The sequence below is a fragment of the Prosopis cineraria genome, unplaced genomic scaffold, assembly GCF_029017545.1.
Source record: "Prosopis cineraria cultivar Desert tree isolate PC_DT_omini unplaced genomic scaffold, ASM2901754v1 PC1, whole genome shotgun sequence".
Classification (NCBI taxonomy): domain Eukaryota; kingdom Viridiplantae; phylum Streptophyta; class Magnoliopsida; order Fabales; family Fabaceae; genus Prosopis; species Prosopis cineraria.
The window spans coordinates 1,082,719-1,106,765 of NW_026555332.1; the positions used below are offsets into that span (position 1 = coordinate 1,082,719).

Here is a 24,047-nt window from a genome sequence, read left to right on the forward strand (position 1 = left end):
ATGTGATCATATAATTAAATGCATGATAAATATCATCTTTATACCTTCTTGATATTTCCGACATAAAATCAATGGTTATTTAGCGGGCTATGTCCATGAGCTTCGAACTACCCAAACCTTCTACTTATAAGGCGTTGCCTAACTAAAGCTACTATATTTACTTGTGAGTCACGATTTCTTAATATTAACAACTATGAGGTATTGCACCCTAATCTAGCCTCTTCATGAATCAATAGAGGCTTGTTAGATTCGAGTCCTTCAAAGAACAAATAGGACAATCTCTCAAAAAAGGACAATGACTACCTCTTGATTTCAATTGATTGGCAACCTGGCTAGCTTTTGATTTAATGATAAATAGCTAATACTATGTGGATTTTATCACTACTCTTCTCCCTAGGTAAAACTCTCACAATGTGTGTGAGTGCGCACACCGCTACCCACCCATTAACTCTATTTAGGTCAATGGGTTCACCCACTCCCACCTATTAACTCTATTAACAGTCCACAATCTCAAACCTTAGTAGGGCAAATGGCGTGCCCTTCATTTTCTTCCTTTTCTCCTTTGATTTTTAAACTGATAAAGGCTTACTCATACTCATGTAGAAATTTGACATAGAGAGGCCAATTATTTGCAAATTGCCACATATACGCTACGGTGGAGGTGGTACATGCCGTGACATGTGGCAAAAAAACTATTTTCCTATGATTTCTTCCATTTGGAGATTTAGGTGACCCAATGTTACTTCAGACCTAAATCCAAGATTGAAGCTACAATCAAAAACACTGTGTAAACCCTTTTAACCACACCCTACTTAAATTTTGGGGATGTTATATTAGTTGCTATAAACAAATGAAATGGAAATTGATTGAAAGAATAAATGTAAAAATAAGATGATCAAAATGTAAAAGAGAATAGATGAACTATATTTATATAAGGGAAAAGGATACTTTATTCATGGGATTGAAAGTCATAATTTATAAGATTTTTAAATGATATGATGATTCCTACATTTGTAATATATAATATTGAGTATTATTATGCTTATCATGAAAGGAGAGAGTGATTTACTTTATTTTTTTAATACATTACATTCTCATCCTTTATAAAAATCAAACAAGACTTTAGCTAAATAAGAACACACAACCAAACCTAGACCCACCGCCATTTGACTCAAAACACTAGTTTTATTTGGTTCTGTAGCAACTAACAAGTTTTTTGACCAAAACTGAACTAATTAAACTACAAACTCATGACCCAAACCATCTCTTGAGGCTAAGGCTCATGCTTCTTCTTCTTTTTTTTTTAAGTTTTAAAACAATGGTCCTTTTTGGTAGCCGGTCATGACTCTTGGTACTTGAAACGCTTTCATAGGCTATCAGCAAAGCAAACACACATACACCAAATGTTAATTCTTCAAAAAACAAGTGTACAGACGCCCACTATAAATTACACGATATGGTAGGTGCATATAAGTAATAAAAAACTTAATTCAAATAGAAATAAAAATACTGGCTTGTTATGCTGTACGTTGTCTTAGCATTAGCTGTTGGATTATTTATCCTCGTTCTGGTTCTTAAGCTCGCTCTCTCATCTGGTATTCCATGCACGCATTTGTCGTTAAGCCAATCCACGATGTCTTTGTAAATGGTGTCCAAGTTCTCCGGCGGCTCTCCGATGGAAGAGTGCCACATTCCCGGGTACAACTTAGCGTCTTATCTTTGCTTGAAGCACCTTATGCAGCTGAATGCTTACTGATTTATCTGTCACTTTGTCATCTTCACCGTGTTAGAACCAAGAACGGTAGTGAAACCTATATACACACATCCAAACAAACCTTTTATTTTGTACAAGTACACACACAAAATAAACATGGGTTGGAAAAATTCGCCATAAGATAGGCTTTTTTTGGGCTGCAATTCCCCCATGCCCACAGGTTTTTCTCCTTGATCACTTGCTTCTTATAACCAGGAATCTAACTCAATGCATTTGTCCGTTGTTTTCCACCCTTTCGTTTCTTTTACTATTTCTAGACTTAGCGTTGTTGCCTGTTTGAGGCTTTCTGAATGAATCCCCCTTGTGGCCCAAAAAGGGAAAAAAAAAAACTTTCCAACTTGTAGCCCACAATCCATGGGTTAACTCTTGCCTCTAGCTCTAAAATTGAAGAATGGGTATATAATACAGTACTACTCCGATTTTTTTTTTTAAAAAAATAAATGTACATATTATTACCTCGCGCAACGTTTGCTCTAGTTCTGTACTGACCCTGTAAAGTTCGTGTCCTGTTTTCAATCTAGGTCGTCCTTGTAGCACAGTGGGTTATTTCTAATCTGCAATTTCATCATACAATATTCTTCCAATTTAGTATATACATTATTTTTTAAAAATATAATCTGATTACTTTATAAGCCATTTGTTAATGAAATTATTTTATTTTAAATTAAAATTTTTAAATTAATCTTAAAAAGAAAGAAAGAAAAGATAAAAAAATTAATATTATATGATTGACTTATTTTTACTTTTTATTTGATAGTTATGTTTGAAATTTATTTACTTTTATTCCTTATACTTTTTATATATTGGTATTGATGAGATTAATAGAAATGACTTATAAATAAAATCAAAAGAGTAGTTAACAAGTACTTCTCGATTAGTGCATGTTTATTTATCCACTTAGCAAAAATAATTAATCCCTTTTGAATTTTTGTCAAATAGTTAAACCTAAATGGTCAACGCATTTTTGACTTCTATTCCATCATCAGATTACAATTACAAGAAAAATTACAAATAGATCTCAGATAAAAAAAATTTCGTTTAAGTTATCCAAATTAGCTTAGAGGTAAAGATCTCAAGAGATTTAGGACTAATTTGAAAATTATATAAAAAAAATTGAAATATTTTTTTAACCACCTCATACTGTTAGGATGAGATTTAAGTGCTGCTGGGTTCAATTAGGAGACGGTTTCTACATTCACACAAAATCAAACTCAAAATTTTATACTTAAGCAACCATTAAACTTTTTCGATAAGACCAATATTGTTAGTGAGCCAGAATACTTCTCTCCATTTTTTAATGCAAGCGAAACTTTCCACCCAATTCTTGTTTTTATAAACAAAACAATAATTTTCAAAAATAATTATAATATTTTAGATGAAAATTTAACAATTTCAAACATAATTATTAGAATAATTCATTTTTTTTAAAGCATAGTGAGTTGATTAAAATTTATCTATTTTATATTTGAAAAAGCGAGCAAGCATACCTGTTTTCTAACTTCGGAATCCTTGAAGGCAAGGTCAACTATGTCCTTGGTTGGCACTAGTTTCCACGTGGGGATGATCTTGCTTAGAGCCGTCAACATGTTGATCACCAGAGGGCTCGGTTTCATTTCATCCACTATCTGCACCATCAATTGAGTCAAATATTATCATCTAACTTCACTCATAATTCTTCATAATACCAATCATATTAATTTCCCCACCAATAATTGAGGAGACTTGGTAACAGAAACTTGACATTCTTAAAGCAAATGACATTACATTTTTTTTTCATTTTTATTTATAAGTTACCTTCAATATATTTTATCATAAAAATAATTAAAAATTTTTAAAATGCATTAATTATCTTTAAAAATTTAATAAATTTTTAATTTTATCACTATTTAACATGCATATTTTAATAACAAATACTTGCTCCCATCAATGTTTAAATTGGGGTAAAATGAAAAAAATTATGATAAAAAGTCAATGACATACTTTATAAATATATATATTAAAATCTCTCTCTCTGCCTTATATCTTGGATTAGAGGAATACTCCTTTCAAATTAATATAAGTCATAATTAATTAATTTATAATTTATAAATAATATTAATTGAAATCTTAAATTTTTAAAAAATTTATATTTCTTTTTAGTTATACCCTTATTAAATATCTTATATAAAAATTCTTAATAATAATAATTAAAATTATAATACATGATGTTTTAAAAAAAATAATAAATAAAGTAGAAACACGATTGAAAAAATAAATTAAAAGCTATTCAATACTTTTATTTTGCATGAGATAAATTTTAAATGATATTTTATATTATGATTAACAAGTATTATCCTAAAAAGCAATTTACCTAAAACTTTGAATTAATGCTGGCATTTTGAGTCAATATACTTTAAAATCATCACATCAATAGAATAGTAAATCACGCTGATTCCTATTTCCATCTACTTTGATTTATGCATGCGATTCAGGAAACCAGATCGTGATCGATCTTCAATCATTATCGAGCCATCAACATCGTGCATTCTACTTTATTACGCAAGTACATTGCATTGTCTATTTTCATTGACTGATGCAAGCATCTTCCAAGGAAAGCAGTTAAGGGAAATAATAAATAATTTAATACAATACATCATCGCTTAGAACTACTGAATATTTTATTTTAATATAAAGGATCGTGAATCGTGATGTAAGGTTAGGTGACTAAAGACAAACGTTGCTCAATTAAAAAGAAAAAAAAATCAACATGTATATCACGAAGAGATAATGTGCATAATTTGCTCATCTATAGTGATGTACAGAGGATATAAATTAGAAAAGTTATTGCTGGATTTGTAAAAAGAATATTACATAATTACTTAAAATAACTTGAGAAACTAATAATGAATATATCACGTACAGGTTTTTTTTTTTTGGCCAGAAGTACAGGCTAGCTATGAAAGTTTGAATTATCAGGAGATATGAATCTTGAGAAATTCTGTTTTTTCTTTCTTGTGAAAAATAGTTTTCACGTGCTTGATGTTGGTCACATAAAAATGGAGGAAAAAAAACTAGAATACACCATGACAAGTCACGGTTTTATGAGGGAGCAGACCAGATCATATATAAATTTTTGTTATAATTTTTATAAAAAAACTAGGAAAAGAAAGAAACAAAAAAAGTATGGGGTAGGGGATAATTAATAAGTGGGAGAATTGAGAAAAATATTTAAATTTACAATTGAAAGGAGAATGGGAATAAAAACAAAAGAAAAGAGAGAAACAAACGAACCTTGCACATGGGAGCAACCAAGATAGCACCATCCCAGAAGTGAGGCTTTTTTCTGTGCAATAAGAGAGCCACAGCTCCTCCCATGGATTCCCCAAGCAGGTACCTCATCTTCTTCTTGTTCTCTTCCTTCTCTATTTTCACATTCCATAATATCAATCTCACTATCCAAATTTCTACATCTCTCTGCTTTTTTTTTTTTTTCCTTTTAATTCATATATATCATCTTAATCAATTTCAATTCAACATGTATTTTCTTCACTCTTGTAAAATTGCAGTCACTCCAATTTTATCGCAAGTCCCCAGGAAGTCACTGAAGGGACATTATAGAGTTAAACATTTCTGTAGGATTTTTCTAATCACTGAAATAATAACTAGTTCAGTCATAAATAGTCGAATTTGATTCCTTTTAATTTCAAATAAATAATTTTGTGATTTTTTTAAAAATTGATAAACTAGTTATTTGAAATATGAAACTTATTATGTGTTGAGAATATTAAATTATGTGGACTAGCTCTTAATTTTGTTCATACTGTAAAGATTTATCATATATTTTTTAAAAGTTACTCACGCTTACCGTTTTTGTGAATAAAAATTAATAATTCAAATAGATCCCTCCAAAAACTTAGTGATTTATGTAAACTTGACTTGAAAATATGTCCTACTATAATATTATTAAATGTTAAGATTTTTCTGGAGTTTATTAAAATTATATAAACTCTCAGCAGATGGGAAAGTGGGTGTAGTTCTAACAAAGTTCGAGTAAATTTTTTCAAAATTAGAAAGACTTTGATTTTGGGAAAATATAAGAAATTTGCATTTATATTGACATTAAAAATAGTAAAATATATTCTCAAATTTGATCTGATTGCACAAAATGGTAGATTGATGCATTATGTATAAAAATATAATATTTTAATAAAAGTAGAGCGACTCAGTATATTTGTAGTTAGGCCCCAAAACAAATTACTTTACGATTACTACTTATAAAATGTCTTCCGCATAGGGGCATATATATTGATCTAAAAATTATGCAATTTATTCATGTATTAATAATAAAATAATTTTTAAATACTAACTCCCTCCTATTATAAGACTAACTATCTCATCAAAATTAAGGAAGGATAGTTAAGTTACTAATTTTATTTAAAAATATAATACTTTTTTAATTTTATTTATATCTAAATAAAAAAAATAAATTTATATTGCACCAGAAACTGGAGGAAGCACATCAGAACATGAACCCCCACTCATACATGTGTATACAGGAGTTTTACTCTCTTTCGACGCTATCCCAAAACTTTTTTGCTGACATAAACAGTAAGAATACAGTAAATAATTTGATGATATTTTGTATTTTTTTTGTAAATTTTATTCCATAAATGAAATCAAAATTTGAGAATTGAAGAGTCAAGATGATCAGGTCAAAAAAAAAGAAAGTCAAGATCACAAGAATTTGCAGGACGCGCGATGGACAAGTGGATAGCGTGAAGTGAAAAAAGTGGAGCTGCTGTGAAATTGGATTAAAATTTGTGGGCAGTGTAGTAAAGTACTCCCTCCCTGCTTGTATAAAATATTTTTTAAAAAATTTATATTATCCTTAAACATAAAAAAAAATATTTTTAAATAATTAAATAATTTTATCATTGTCTTACAAAATAAAATAAATCATTAATTATATATTTTCTGTACTATCATAATATTAATTATTATATTATTAGGAGTAAAATTAAAAAAATTATTATATTTTTATGTAAGTTCAACTAAATAATAAATTTTTTTTAGTACTCGAAATTTAGTTAAAAATACCTTATATATAAAAACGAAGTGAGTAAAGGCCATAAGCTTGACTGGTCTTGGGTTTTGTTTGTTTGTGGTGAATATTATTCTCTCCGTTTCTATAATTAACAGATATATAATAAAAAAAATTATATCATACAATTTAAAAAAATTATTTAATCATAATAATTATATTTAAAAATAAAAAAAATTAGATTAAAATACCCCATGTTAATCAATATGAGTATGCATTAATTATTTTTTATTAATGTAAATTATAAAGGGTGATTTAAAAAATGTATAATAAATGCTTATCAAAATATGTGATTTTACTTATATAAAAAATAAATAAAAAAATGATAGTTTCTCTTATAAATAAAAATAGAGTAGTACCAAATAAAGAAATAAGAAAAAGGAAACAAATCAAAGCTTGGAATTGTTCCAAACGACAAGTCCGCACACCTCATCGTGCTTGAAAGCCATTCAAAATCGGAGGAATTTAATTAATATCAACAAGATAATAATGAAAATAACTGAGATGGAGGAAGAAGAAAAGATAAGGAAGCAGAGAAATTAAAACTGACCGCAAATTGAGGAGAAGAAGTTGGAGCAATCTTGGATAACGTCATTGAAATTACTCACAAGACCAGCCAGCCCTTCCGATTTCCCATGCCCTTCATAATCCATCCCATACACTTCAAATCCTGCCTCCGCCAGCCTCTGTCCTGCGCCTGTGCCCATCATTTCATCCATCATTAGTTTCAGATTTCCTCATTAATTATCCGATCAATCAAGTTCTTCATCTCAGATTCAGACGCTGATTATTATTATTATTATTATTATTATAACGCACTCTTCATCGTGACGCTGCATTCCATGGCGTAACCATGGCACATGAAGACCAAGGCTTTCGGTTCTTGCTTCCCACTAACCCATCTGCACGTCATCAACTGCATTCCACGACTGTTCTCTATATACTTCTGCCAACACAATTCACAATATATATTTATAAATAATGAAACAACATTAAAGAGGCCCTAATTTGTGAGTGTGAGAGAAAGTTTATATTTGTGGTACCTCTTGGTATTCGATTTCTGCTACGCCTTTGGCCTGCAACATCGGAAAGTAAAAAGGAAGACGGGTGAGAGGATAATAGAAGAGAAATTAATTAGATCCATAATGTTGGGACTGGAATCTGAGAACGAAGAGACAAACCATGAAGAGAACTTTTTGGTGCTGTGAGAAGATACAGAGTGATAATCGAGTAGAGAGCAGCCAATGAAATATCAGCTTTTTGGCGAGAATGAGGAACAAACCTTTTTCGCTGTTCTGCGATAAAATGGGGAGAGGGAGAAGGAGAGAGAGAGTGTGTGTGTGTGAGAGAGAGAAAAATCCTATTTGCTACATTTATATATGCACGTGTGATTGTGTTCGTGTATATATATAGAGAGATGAGAGATTTTCCCAGATTCAATGAAAATTAAATGTGAAAGGAATCCTTCTCCAGCGAGGCTCTAGGCCCGAAACTCCATGCTTCCACACATGGCATACAAATAAAATTAACAAACAATATCAATTGTGTAGTTGAATAGGGAAAAAAAAATTAACAAACACCCATTCGACTCAAACCACCGTGCCATACTCAATATCTTGGGCCTATCTCTATTGTTTTAACGGGCAATGCTGATACATGTGCACGTGTTATGGTTTGGGAAAAGTCATGTGAAAGAGGCAAGCAGGCAGGATGTATGTGCGTGGACCATAATCCATATATGGTCAATGAGCACGCGTCTGGGTAAAGCCCTCCAAGGAACTATTCCAAGACGCTCTTGTTTTGAAAATATCAACGCAACGTCATCCATCGCAGTTGCCGTTTTGAGTTCCCTATTTGCCTCGCATCCACAGCAACTTGCTTCAAGTTTCAGCGACGACTTCCTAACTCAGACAGTGAAACTAGCCTTCATTACAAGGCATCTTTTGATAGAGCCGCCTTCCATGACAAGTTAGCAATCTCCAAAGCTAGCTAGTTGGGCATCTATTTGCATGTTAGTAAGCAACATTCTCAAATCTCAACGCCTTCAACTCCTTTCCTTCCTATTTTAACTATCATTTGCTTCTTCTAAACAGGGGTCAAGCACATTGGACTACTCATTTGAGCTTCCTTTCTCACATTGGAATACAAGTTTTAAAAAGTGAGGTATTTTAGTATAAAAAACTTTTATGTTTAACCTTTTTAAACCCTGAAAAAATAAGCTCATCAAACTACCCATTAAAACCTGTATTTATTTTAACCTAAAAAATTGTGATATTTCATATCTTTAAATTAAATTTAAATGTTAAATTAAATCGAAATTTTGATACACACACTTTAAAATTAGGATTTGTATTAAAAATTTTAAATTCTACAACATTTTAATTTATGCTTTATAATATCAATACATATTATTATAATAATAAATTAAATTCAAAGATAAAAAATAAAAGAGGGCTCCCAAACATTCATCCATTCAAGCTTGACTATGACCCACATTCATTTATTCTCCAATAAACATTCACTTCTCTGACTCTTCCCTTCCCCTTTCATTTACCATCGGCCCCTTTCCTCTAACACACTGTCTCTCCCTCTCTCAATCCACATCCCAACTCTCTCTCTCTCTCTCTCACATTATTTCCTCCCTCCTCCTCCTCCTCCTCCTCCTCCTCCTCCTCAACCAAGTAATAAGTGCATATTTTATAATTAAATAGGTATAGATTTTAGTTTGAATTTAATTATATTTATTAAGATTTCATATATATATTTAATTGATATTTATATATTTTTTCCTCATCACTTAATTATAAAATAAAAAAGAATTTTAATATAAAATTTACTCATATCTTTTTATCTTATATTTTACAGAGGAAAAGAATAAGCCAAATAGAAGGAAAGAAGGAAAAGAGAAATATATATATATATATATATATATATTAGAGTCCTACATTGACAAAGAACAAAAGGAGAAGCTTCCACTTTAACTATAAATACTTCCTCCATCAAAAGAAGATTCATGCAATCACTTATCTGAATATTTCAAGAATTTTCTTTGAGATATTTGGAGCTCGTAGAAGTATTTTGAAGGTTGAAAGTGAGACCGTTGAGGAGTTCTACAATTTATAATTATTTCTTTTCTACTCTTTAATTTTCTTTGTGATCATTTTTCATGATTGGAGATTTTAGAACGGTGTTATATGATTTTATTATGTATTTTTAAATTACGCAGTTGGGGTAGGGATGTAGCCCAATTGAAGAACTAGTTTTCTATTTTGTTTGTTTTGACTATTTGCATTTATACTCATGAATATTTTTGCTTTTTTCAATTATATTTATTTCTCTTGTTCTTTATATTGATTTAATAACTAGCCACCATTTAATCAAATCTGTGGATAATCTTGATGGACTGAAAGGTAAAGAGAGAACCTAAATTTAGAAAAATAAACATAAATAACTAGGCTAAGGATAGTTCTAAAAATTTTTGGTGACTTAAACTATAGCTTCACAATTTAATTAGTTGCTTGCGTATTATGAGAACAAATTCAATGCTAATTAAAAAGAGACTAATAATTTGAAAGAATATTAGAACATTTTAGGAATAGTTGTTACTATAATTGATCAGAGTCAACTCAAAAAGTAGAAACTAACAATCTATAGGGTGAATCCTAAATTCCAACACTTTAAGTGATTGTGTTTTCATCATCATTTTTTTCTTAATTTATTCTTATTCCTTATATTTTCATCAAAATTATCCATTTGATCTATTTTTCTTGAAATATTAATTATTTAAATTAATAAAAATGTAACTTTTTTATGGGTTTGACACCTAAAATATTTCAGGGAATTTATTACTATGATTTTATACATTTGTGAGAGTGATCACCGAAAATAGGGTTATAGGGGCAATTATTTTGTGTGTGCAGTGAGACTACGAGAGTATGTGCAATAGGTGATCAAGGAAGAGAAATAGAAGCTGAGTTGACCTGGGAAGCGAGTTGGGATATTTGGATGTGGGAATTTAATTGGGACCCACTAAAGGTCAGAGATAGGATGAGAGGGAAATCGAATGTTAAAACATGCTCTGTTAATTTCTCATAGCTAAAAAAAGAGGAAAAGCTCTGTTAATTTTTTCCCATTACACTTCTCGAGATCTCTCACTTATATTATGCATATGCAGTGTGTGTGTGTAATAGAGAGAGAGAGAGAGAGAGAGTGAAGTAGCTTAGAAATTATAAGGGGAGCACGTGCATCTTCTTGCTTTAGGGCTATTATAACACTGGAAAACAAAGGAGGGTGAAGAGTCATCACGATTGTTCTTAACAGCAACACTAGAAAAGCTAGCCTCTCACATGACCTTGCTAACATTAGTGTCATTAAGGATAAATATTATAAGTTGTTCAAACTCAACCTTAATGAGAGTCAAAAGTGGTTGCTGCTGCTACTTGATGCATCCTCTTCCATGGTGAGTATGAGCTTGTTTCAAAGTGGTGACGAGAGCATTAGAAAGATAGGGTTGATAGGGATGGAGGAAGGGAGGAAGGGGTGATGTAAGGAGCCTGTTGAGGGAGACATTGTAAGTATAGCTAAAGGGCACTATAATGGAGAGGATGGGACAAAGACGACATCATGCGAATGTGGTGGCCATAAGATTGAGACTTAAGGCAGGCTCTTTTGAGAGAGCTTAAACAGAGAGTGAGAAGCGTGGTGCCGGCATAGAGAGAAGTGACTTGGGCACGGTCCCTCTGGCGAGCCAACCCTAGAGAGTACTTTAGCACTGAAGCTGCCTTTATTGTGAGGATTAAGAAAGTAGAGAGAGAAAGAGAGAGTGAGAGTGAAGCAGACGGATATGTTGGAGAGAGAAAGTGAAGTAGACAAAAGTGGGGAAGAAGCAGTTAGAGGGAGTGTGTGTGAAGCAACCAAGCCTTAAGACATGGAAGGTCCATAAGTTTAAAAATAATCAGATGTTTGTGAGAAATAGATGGCAGGCGACGGATGCAACGATTTTGATAGTTTTTGAATTTTGTGCGTCATCTCATAACATAGGATATCATATGCTTACCCATTTTAAAATAAGAGTTTTTAGATCCAATCCAATTAGACATGCGCTTTCAATAATTAATATCAAGTATCCATTCAAGTTTTAATAACAACACATTTAAAATTAATAACAATCCATTTGAGCTTTGATAAGTTAGAAAAATATATAGAATGGGTATAATTATATATGTTAGTTCTTCATCAATAAGTACTTATTTAGGTTTTACTACCAACTCATTCAAAGTTAACAATAATCTATTTAGAATTTAATAAATTATAAAAAAAATAGGAGTTGTTTAATTGTCTAAGTGTTAGTAATTCATCAATAGGTATCCATTGAGATTTTAACAACAACTCATTCAAAATTAATAATAATCTATTTGAGTTTTAACAAGTTTAGAAAAATTGTTAGGATGTGCTTATTTGTATGTGATAGTCTCTTATCAATAAGTATATATTTAAATTTTAACAATAACTTATTCATAATTAATAACAATATATTCAGACTTTAAATAAACAAAATGCATGAAATTTTAAAACTCTTAATTTATAATTGTTATATTAATAAGTAATATTAGTAAAGTAACAAATGTCTTTTAGAAATTAACAACATAAAATTATGTTATAACATGAAAGTAGTTTAAAAGCTTAGTTTATTACTTATTTTTTTGCCATATATAATTAAATAGGCTACCAAACTTTTTAGGTGGTCAAGAGGTTATGGGTCAAGCCCTCCCTTGGCCATCTTTACCAATTATCCTTAAATAAAAGTATCATTAACATTGGAACTCTAGTGAATGGCTATTGGTAACCTTGTCGATAGAAGGGCTTCAGCGATCTTAGCTCTAGAAGGGTCTCTAGTAGAGGTTTGGTGGCTGGCACCAGTGACAATAGGAGTGGCTTTTTTTTAAAAAAATAATCTTTAAGAGCAATTTAGTCATTTCAAAAAAAATTAATTTCATCTGAGAACTAAAGGAATATTGTGAAAATTTAAAATCTATTAGTCTTTTATTGATATAAAGTTTCTCTAGTAATCCTTGATTGATATGTTCCCAAAAAAGATCTAAAGAGATGAGTCAAGGAGGTTTTGGGCCAATCTAAAAGGTTATTTGAGTAGAGTGAGCTTCAATTTATTAGACTCAATTAGTTTAAGATATCTTTTTTATGATTCTGTGCTCCAGAGTAAGTTTGGGATAGTTTATTATTTTTTAATATATATATATATATAATATAATATAATATTATTCAGGTTTGGAATTAGGTGTGAAATGAATTAGTAATTTTCAGATGCATATAAAAATTTATTTTTTACTTATTTGAAATTCAAATCTAATCATATTTAAATTTAAATTAATATTTATCTATTTAATAATTCTATCTAACCTAAATATATGGGAAAAATCAAGGTTCATATTTCGAGTATATATATACATATATACTGAGATTCAAATTTAAATTAATATGTGTGTGTTTAACTATTTAGGAAAAAGAATATATTTTACTATTTAAATATATCCTCATGAATTTTGAAAATTATAAATGTGATAAAGTATATATATTAATCTATTTAATAATTTGAATTTCATTATGTTAAATTTCATATATTAACTTTTCCTTATGAAGTTTGTTTCCCAGAACACGTATTTATTTTTACCCATATTACCGCGTCATTCTGGACGCACGCGGCTAAAGAAGTTAGTCCATAAGAGCAAAATTAGATTTGGTACTTGGAATGTTGGGACATTAAATTGTAAATCTGTAGAGGTTGTAGGGGTTATGATTCAAAGGAAAATCAATATCCTTTGCTTGCAAGAAACAAAATGGCGTGGAGAAGAAGCTAAGGATATTCAAGGTTTCAAACTTTGGTATACAGGAAAAGTAAGTGCGCGCAATGGAGTAGGCATCATTATAGATAAGGAGTGGAAGAAGAACGTTGTAGAAGTTAGCAGAATTGGAGACAGAATTATTTCTTTAAAAATGATAATTGGACGTGAGACTGTTAATATTGTTAGCGCTTATGCGCCGCAAGTCGGGACAGAAGCCAGTCTTAAGGAATTCTTTTGGGAGGATCTGGAGGGGTTGATTCGACACATACCACAGAGTGAAAAGATTTTTATTGGAGGAGACTTTAATGGGCATGTCGGGAGGGAAGCTGGTCAGTATGCGAGGGTGCATGGTGGTTTTGGTTTTGGAGAGCTAAACAATGAAGGGCAAACTCTTCTTGATTTCTCATTGGCGTATGATTTTAAGATTGCCAACACTTGTTTCAAGAAGAGAGATGAGCATCTCATCACCTACAAAAGTGGAACCTCAAGGTCGCAGATTGATTTTCTTTTGGTTAGGAACACAGATAGAAAACTTTGTAAAAATTGTAAGGTGATCCCTGGAGATGCTGTAACGACACAACATAGGGTCCTAGTCCTTGATGTGTGTATTATGAGTAAAATCCAAAAACGTCGACAAGTAGTAACACCAAGGATTAGGTGGTGGCAATTAAAAGGTGAGAAGCAAGATATTTTCAAGCGAAATCTTTTGGATAAAGGAATTTGGGATTCTCAGGGAAGTGCTAACATCATATGGGAGGATATGGCTAAAAAGATACGGGAGGTTGCAAAAGTAGTTTTGGGAGAATCGAAAGGTCCTGGTCCGAGAGATAAGGAGTCTTGGTGGTGGAATAATAGTGTACAGGACAAAATCAAGTATAAGAAGAACTGTTTTAAAGCCATACATTTGTGTAACAATGAGGAAAATTGGGAGAGGTACCGTATGGCTAAGAAGGAAACTAAGAGAGCTGTGGGTGAAGCTCGTTCTAAAGCTTTTGAAGAATTTTATAAGAACCTTGAGACGAAGGAAGGAGAGCAAAATATTTATAAGATTGCCAAGAGTAGGGAAAGAAAATCAAGAGATCTAGAACAGGTAAGGTGTATTAAGGATGAAGAGGGAAGAATTTTAGTTACAGATGATGAAATTAAAAATAGATGGGAGACTTATTTTTCTAAACTTTTCAATGATGGAGAGGATTCATCTAGTAACTTGGAGGATTTAGTAACTGGTGAAGGAGAACAAAATTTGTCATTCTATCGAAAAATACGTGATAAGGAGGTAAAGGAAGCTCTTAAGAAAATGGCAAATGGTAGAGCTAACGGACCTGATTGTATATCTATCGAAGCGTGGAAATGTTTAGGTGAAGAAGGGGTGAGATGGTTAACTAAGTTATTTAATGTGATTTTACGGTCCAAGAAAATGCCTGATGAGTGGAGGAGAAGTACATTAATTCCTATTTATAAAAATAAAGGAGATATTCAGAATTGTACTAACTATAGAGGGATTAAACTCATGAGCCACACAATGAAATTGTGGGAGAAAGTAATTGAGCACAGGTTGAGATTGGAGACAAGTATTTCTGAGAATCAATTTGGTTTTATGCCAGGTAGATCAACTACAGAGGCGATTTATCTACTAAGGGGATTAATGGAAAAGTATCGTTGTAAAGATAAAGATCTACACATGGTTTTTATTGATTTGGAAAAAGCTTATGACCGTATACCAAGAGAAGTGCTTTGGAAAGCGTTGGAAAAAAAGGGAGTACGGATTGCTTATATTAAAGCCATACAAGATATGTATGAGGGGGTAAAAACTAGTATAAGAACGCCTAGTGGTCAAACAAAGGATTTTCCTATAAAGATTGGGCTACATCAGGGATCATCTCTGAGTCCTTATTTGTTCAACTTAATTTTAAATGTTTTGACGGAACATATTCAAGAGGAAATCCCGAAATGTATGCTCTTCGCGGATGATATAGTTCTTATAGCAGAGACAAGAGAAGAAGTTAATTGCAAACTTGAGTTATGGAGGAGGACATTGGAGTCGAAAGGTTTTCGTCTGAGTAGAAGTAAGACGGAATATTTATATTGTAAATTTGATAAAGGACTATTCGAAAATAATTTGGAAGTGAAATTGGGAGATCAAATTATACCTCAAGTGGAAAAGTTTAGATATTTGGGAGCCATTATCCAAAATGATGGCGAAATCAGTGGAGATATTTCACATAGAATTCAAGCTGGGTGGTTTAATTGGAGAAAAGCTAAAGGAGTTATTTGTGACCGTAAGGTGCCTAATAAACTTAAAGGAAAGTTTTATCGTACTGCTATCAGACCGGCAATGTTATATAGTAGTGAATGCTGGGCTCTAACGGGACAGCAAGAGCATAAAGTTGGAGTAGCAGAGATGAGAATGTTACGATGGATGTGCGGACATACACGTAAAGATAAAATTCGAAATGAGCACATACGTGAAAAAGTGAGGGTGGCACCTATTGAGGAAAAAATGGTAGAAAATCGGTTGAGATGGTTTGGGCATGTACAAAGAAGACCAAGGGAGGCACCAGTGAGAAGAGTGGAACATATAACTTTGAGTCCGATTAAGAGAGGTAGAGGAAGGCCTAAGAGAACACTCTTGGAAGTTGTTGAACGTGATCTCTTAATTAATAATATTTCTAAAAGCTTAATAAATGATAGAGCACAATGGCGTCTTGCAATCCATGTAGCCGACCCCACCTAGTGGGATAAAGGCTTGTTGTTGTTGTTGTTGTTGTTGTTGCCTCGTAAAGCAATATCTATACTTTTTAAATATTTACAAATATGTTAAAAAGGTTCTCATGAAATTTGTTAAAATTTAAATACCTAAAATATCTATACTCACATAAATAAATATTTAATATTTATCATCTTAATTTTTTTTAAAAAAATACCTCTTAATTTTCTCTCTCAACTTGGCCTTATTCAATTATAAATTATTAAGTTAGGCTAATAGTATATTTCACACTTTCACGTCCAACTTGCTCCTCTAATTATATTAGATTTATTCTCCTATATACTATTATTCAAATTATTTGTGGCTTTTACATTTGAGATCCATGCGATCTGTACCATCAACTCAATAAAAAATGATTGGCATATTATGGTTAGGGTGATTCATGTTTGGATATTGACAAGTACAAATGTATCCGAAGAATCCAAAGGTATTGAGTTGATCTTTTAAAGTGCTAGAGTAAGTATTTATGTCTTTTATATTTCTTTTTTTATAATTTGGATCCCATCAATAACTACGTCTAATATATAATACTTATCATATCTATAGGACAACATTGCTATAGGGCGATGGATCTTTGCAATCACTTGAAAGTCTTTTATGAAACATTTTGAAAATAGGTTATATCCCTTTAAATAGAGTCGGGAATAAGGGTCAGGCCTGGAGGGTTGTTCGTTTAAACCCATTTTTATAAGGGTTTGGGCTTAAAAAATGATATTTTTAAGAAAATCAAGCTTTCAAGCCTAGCCTTGATAGGCCTTGAAAAAATGAGTTCAGGCTTGGGCGGTCATTTTAGGCTCGTTTTTATTTTTTCCTTAAAAAATAAAATATTTTTTATTTTTAAATTGAATTTAAACTTTAGAATATATGTTTATACTTTAAAATTAAAATTTTTATTATTTATTTTTAATTTTTAAACATTATAATTTATATTTTTAAAAAATATATGAAATATTATAATTTAAAAATTTAATTTTTAAAAATTTTAAAAAATAAAAAATAATAATAAGGACTTAGGAACTTGGCCCTAAGCCCTTTATATAAAGGTCGTATTTTAAAAAATGAGGCATTTTAAAAAAATTCGAGCTTACGAGTCTGAGCCCTTAAAGGCTGGGCTCATAAGGCCCGAGCTCATATGGGTTGGGCCCGCCCGTTTTTTAACTCTACCATTAAAATATATAAAATTTTAAACTTCAAGGTCACCTAGCACTTTGAATTGTATAGGATAACGAATGATCCTTACAAGATTAATTTTGTGTTCTTTAATATTGTGAAGTTGTGTCTTGAGATTAGTTCCATTCATCATTTTGGATTTAATTTTGTTAATACTCTAGATATTGTAGATAAGGAGGCAACGAATGATAATTACCTAGTTAGTATGTATTTAAACTTTTTGAATTTATTCTTCAAAAACTCTATTTAGCACATTTAAGATAATATCTCATTTTAGTTTTTTCTTATCTATTTGAAAACTTTAACTATAAACTGTCTAATATTATTTAATATATAAAGCTTGTGCACATATATTAAATAATTTTATTTTATATAATAAATTCTTGAATATTTTATTTAATGTATGGAATTTGTTAAGTTAATTGGAAAAGAAAGTAAAGATAATTGCATTTAATATGACAAGTTTTTAAAAATAATAAAGTGTTTGTTTAATATGTTCGACTTGCCAATCAAATATACTAAAGTAATTGGATATCTAATTAGATAATTTTATTTAATAATTACTTTGATAATTAAAGTAATTATTTAATATGACAAGTTTAAATAATCTATTTTTATCTATGTCAATCTTAAATGGTCCACTTCTTTTTTAATAGGTGTGATTAAATGGTCTTTTTTTTTTTTGACAAATGTGATTGGAAGGTTATATGGAATTGGAGGGTTGGAGGGCCCATTAAGGATGGAAAAAATGGACAAAAATAAGTCTAGAAGATGCAGAATAATATGGCACAAATTTTATCAATTAATATTATTTGAATCCTTATTTTTTTTGCTTTAATTTTTAGTGTCTATGACAAAAATTAATTTAATATTGTTCTTATCATTATAAGAAAAATAAGGTGAGTTGTATTTTATGGAGGGCCTTTGCAGATGAGGTACTAAACTTGACGGAGGTGGTACTAATAAAATTATTTATTAGCATACTGCAATGATTTAAGATTTGGGAGTTCAACAATACTAAAAAAAATGTACTTTAGGTCTTTTGTTTTGACTTATTGTAGTTACTTAGAATATTAATAATATCAAAATACATCAATCTAGATATTTGTTTTACATAATTATAACTCATTAAAATGTTATAAAATGTTACAACAACAACAATAAAATTTTATTATCTTTGAGTAAGAAATTAAAGGAAAAAAAAGTAAAAAAGAAGTAAAAATAAGATGAGGAAAGAGAAGAAAAATCAATAAAAACTCTTTCTCTTCTTAAATCCTTTCATTTGGTATTGCTACAAACTCAATCACAATACCATGTATATGTTTTCTTTTTTCAAGAGCACTTTGTTTTCATTTTGGAAAACAAAAACATGCGTATATAACAGTAAAAAACCAATATCCTCACGATATCCAAAACTCATCCCTTCACTAATAGTGGTGTGCTAGAAGGACAAAAATGCTAGAACAAAATGAGTGGAAGAGCAAGGAATGAATAATTAAACAACAAAAAACATATAGATTTAACTATTAATTGCAATGTAGGATAGACTATAATACTTAAGGCATGGTTCAATGTTAATGATGATGAGGATAATAATGAGACTGAAGGCTTAACATATCTTGAATTCCCAACCAAATTTGTTTATAAGAAATTTTTATGTTTTAGTGGCAACCTAGGAAGTAGGGTTTTTCAATTGAAAGATTGCACTATACCCCTCCAAGTAGTGGTGAATTGTATTATTTGCACATCTTGCTAATCATAGTCAAAGGCCGCACTTTGTGTGAGAGTATATGCACTATTGATGAAGTTATCTACCCTACTTTTAGAGATGAATGTTATGCATTTGTGTTATTAGACGATGACAAGAAATATATTGATAACATTAGAGAAGCAAGCCAGTGTGCATTTAGACAATTTCTAAAAGATTGTTCTACACTACTCTTATTTGTAATTCTTTCTTTCAACCAAAGGTTGTATAGGATAGTACATGAGTCTTCTTATCAGATTACATTGTGCACATGCAAATAAATATTATTGAATACTACAGCATGTAGTAATTACATTTGCCTTCTTTAATTTTTTCTGCAATTTAATAATATTGATAGAATTTATATAAATTATCAGACAACACTACTAATTAATGTAACAACATTCTTTTCACAAGATTGCAACTAGATGACGCTGATTTGTGTAGCTTTACATTGATTGATATTGTGAAAATACTTCAATTTAATGGAAAAAGTCTCATGGATTATGAGCCTATGTCTTTACCTGACATGCCAAGCTTGGAAAGTGAGAATAAACTACTAAGAAACAAACTAGATTATGATAAAGTTGTATTGTCTATTGAATTGGCAAAGTTGCTTTAGACATTAACTCCCGAGTAAAGGACAATTTATAATAAAATTATTAGTACTATTGCATCTAATAAAGGAAGAGCTTTTTTCCTCTATGGATATGATGGCACTAGAAAGATGTATGTTTAGAGGACATTGTTGCTTCATTATGATCTAGAGGTAAAATTATTCTCAATATAGCATCAAGTGGAATAGCTTCTTCATTTCTTTTAGAAGGACAAACAGCTCACTCACAATTTTGTATTCTGCTTTCTGTGAGATAAGACATCATATGTAGCATAAGACAAGGATGTAACTTGACTGAATTATTAGTTCACATGTCATTAATTATATGAGATGAGGCTCTAATAGCATACAAGTTTTGTTTTGAAGCTCTTGACAAATGCTTAAAAGATATTTTAAAGTTTAATAACCTACTAGGTGCCAATTTTTCATTTGGAGGAAAAGTTGTTGTGTTTGGTGAAAACTTCAAGCAGATCCTTCCTGTTATTCCAAGAGGATCCAGAGAAGGCATTGTTTTTGCTGTCATTAACTCTTCGTACATTTAGAATAATTGTCAACTTCCTATGCTAACAAGAAATATGAGATTTATGGCAACAAAGAATATGGTATCTAACAATGCTATTTGGAATTTTACTGACTAAATTATCTCAATTGATGATTGGATTGCTGTTAAAATTAATGGAGAATCTATGGATATTAATATCTCAGATAATTTGTTACTAGATGATTCAGATAATCTAAAAGTCTATTATTAATTTGACTTTTTTGGATTTTTTTAACAATGTCTATAATTCTTCATATTTTAGAGATAAAACTATCTTAGCCCCTACGTTGGTTATGGTTGAAGAAGTAAACAAGTATATATTGTCCATGATCTTCAGAGAGGAGGTTGTATACTTGAGTTTTGATAGTCTTATGAAAGATGTTGGGGACATGAATTCACTTGATGATTTGCATTTTATAGATTTTCTAAATTTAATTACAATGTCAAGCCTCTCGAATCATGAAATAAGGCTAAAAGTTGGTATCCCAATTATTTTAATGCAAGACATTTTAAATCTATGGGATTGTACAATGGTATGTGTTTCATAATTAAATGAATTGGAAAACATGTTATTGAGGCCTAAGAAATGTTTGAGTTAACTACAAAGATAAAAGCATTTATACCACTCGTTGCTTTGTATCCAACCAATTTCAAGTTTCCATTTATCATGAGAAGGAGGTAATTTTCTATTGTGTTAGCGTTTGTAATGACCATTAATAAGAGTTAAGGCTAGAGTGTGTGTAATGTCAATTTGTACTTTCCTTGTTCTGTTTTCACACAAGGCTAATCATGTGTTGCTATTTCTCATGCTTGAAGCATGAAGGGTTTATAAATATTGGTTCTTAATGAGGATGATCAATCCATAAATAGAACTTTTAATGTTGTTTACAGAGAAATCTTTGATAATTTAATTTAATTAATTATAAATTTTTGTTAATTTGCTTCTTATCGTATTCATTCACATCATATTTGTTTAGTTTTTAAATTTACTTAACTTCAATATGCATATTTAACATTAAAAATGATAATTACATAGCTCCACTATGTATAGGATGATATGAAACATTAGAGATAGTATGATAAAAGTTATTCTTTTGAGAAAGATCTTCCTACAAAATTAACACTAGTTTATAAAAATTTTAGTATTTGCATAGGTACTTTACTAGTTATTTTTTGAAATAAAATCGGCGTTGTAATTTTTAAGTAAATGCCATTGTTTAAACTGTTGATATAATATAAATTATATTAATAAAATAATAAAAAAGATTTCTCTGAAAAAAATTTTACTTAAAGAAGGAACAATATTTTTTTGAAAAAAAAAATTAGATATTGTAAGAGCGCTTCAATTAACAACCCCACGACACGACTACCTAAGCCCATTTGCCCCAGTTTTTTATTCTCCTAATTAGCGTATTATAAAAACAGAGCGGTTTATTAAAAAAATTAAAGAAATAATATATACAGAGCAGGCACTCAAAATAGCAGAATGAAGAAGCTTATTCACAAAATGTTTCCTTCTCTTGAGGCCACCATAGCCATCTTTCTTTCCTTCATGGCTTCCTTCATCGATCAATCTTCTTCTACTAGAACCCTAACTAATAATATTCCAGCCCAAAACCTCAACCTCAGCCATAGCCATCTTCACAAGTTCACATTCTTAATGCCACACATCCTCGACACTGCTCTTTCTCGGCCTTCATCAACCAATGATTTTCCCTTCTCAGAACCTCTAGAAACTTCTCCAACTACTACGGAAATCCCAGAATCAGAATCTCCAAGCGACCAAAACCTAACTCTGGATCTTTCATCGTTGGGATTCTTATTTCCCACGAAAACCACGCTCCAAGACCTGCAACTGGGGAAAATAACGTTGGTAGAACAGGAATTACTGCGAGAGGTGGATGATGATGGTTTAGACAAGTTTGGGAAAGCAGAAGGAGTGTACGTGGGTAGGTCCGAGGACGGGACTAGTTATATGATGGCCTTGACTGTAAATTTTGAAGAGGAAGATGGGTTGAGACTTTATGGAGAGCAGAGGAGTGATGTTCTTGAGTCGCATGTTGCTGTTATTGGTGGTACTGGCAAGTACGAGGATGCTAATGGCTATGCTTCTGTTAAGGTTGTGGAACGTGTAGGCTTTAGTAAACAAGAACAAGGACAAGTCACCAGTACTAAGTTTCTTTCCTTCCATGTGTACCTTATTTGAAGCAGCCTATAGTCAAGCTTGTTTTCCTCTCGAGTACTGAGATGTATAATCTTGTTTGCAGTAATGGATATCATACTAACTAATAACAAATATATTCCTACCTACAATTATTTTCCGATACTGTTAAATTTATTTAACTTTGGTTCTCCATACTTGAATTATTCAAATAACTTGAAGTTTGTGTGTTTGTGTCAAGTGACACCAATTAATATTGACATTTTCGATGAATTTTCTCAGATTTTCAATACTATCCCTCTCTTTTATTCTGTGGATATATCAGTGAAAATTGCAAGAAGAGTGAACAAAACTTCTGTGACATGAACAGCATGATTCTGCAAATTGTTGACAGGAAAAGGGAATAAAAATACAGGGGCTAAAGTAAAGAATTAATGAAGTTGTATTTTCATATCTATTGGAAGAAAACGACATTACGTATCAGTACAGGATCAAATTGAATTTCAGACAAAATTTTGGACCACCAAATCTTAAATGCACTTCTTCCTTGGATAAGATTATATTAAAAGGGTAGACAAAATGAACTCCAATGATGTCACGGTAGAATCAAAATATTCTGTCCTGTATGTATGGGGAGACTCTGGTCTCGAAGACGATGCATTTGACACTAAATAAGCTTGTAATACATTCAAAATCAGAGATATAATCAAACCAGCCTTCAACCCCATTGACTCACTAAAATCCTCATGACAAGAAATCGATCAGTGACCCTGAACTAAACTTGATGACCCAAGGTGTAAAGTCGGTTTAACCTCTCTGCATTTACTTCGTTGCAGTGCTAGGTAACTGCAAAAAGTTAATCAAGATAGAACCATATTGCACGCACCTAAAAGCATAATTAATTTTCACAGTCACCATTTTTTGGGGGAAAAATTGGAAGGGTAATTGACCCCTGTTACATGCATAACATTATGCATGTGATACTAAATAAATATACCGGGAATTCTTCCCAAAGAAAACAGAAAAAGTCTGATACCATAAGCTCATAACAATAGAGGAAAATCCCCGTAGAAGAAAACAAGCAAAATCTGAAAACGTGACATAGAGAATATCTCCTGAACAAAATGTATTCAGTGCAGAAAGGAAGAGACAATGGTTTTCAAGTCCGTTCGCATAAACTTCTCAACAAGAGACCACGTGCAGAGAAGAATCTAATCCATTATCCATGATCGTTTCAATAGAAAATAAAGTTTTGTTAGTGATATGATCCACGTTGGGCTCTGAAATCAAACCCTTCCAGCCTCAATTAATTTTCCATCTCAATTATACTG

The 24,047-nt window shown here is 31.2% G+C and overlaps 1 protein-coding gene and 1 pseudogene across 1 annotated transcript; one reads left to right on the forward strand and one right to left on the reverse strand.

Moving 5' to 3' along the window:
• Nucleotides 1–1,470: 1,470 nt before the first annotated feature.
• Nucleotides 1,471–8,250, reverse strand: LOC129291363 (caffeoylshikimate esterase-like; annotated as a pseudogene).
• Nucleotides 8,251–22,072: 13,822 nt separating this feature from the next.
• Nucleotides 22,073–22,849, forward strand: LOC129305574 (dirigent protein 24-like). Its single transcript, XM_054945572.1, has one exon. It carries the CDS (start codon nucleotides 22,108–22,110, stop codon nucleotides 22,759–22,761), a length of 654 nt encoding a protein of 217 aa, XP_054801547.1. The 5' UTR covers nucleotides 22,073–22,107; the 3' UTR covers nucleotides 22,762–22,849.
• The last annotated feature ends 1,198 nt before the right edge of the window (nucleotides 22,850–24,047 follow it).

Coding starts and splice junctions, on each gene's coding strand:
- LOC129305574 (XM_054945572.1), top strand. CDS start 22,108: ATGGCTTCCTTCATCGATCAATCTTCTTCTACTAGAACCCTAACTAAT.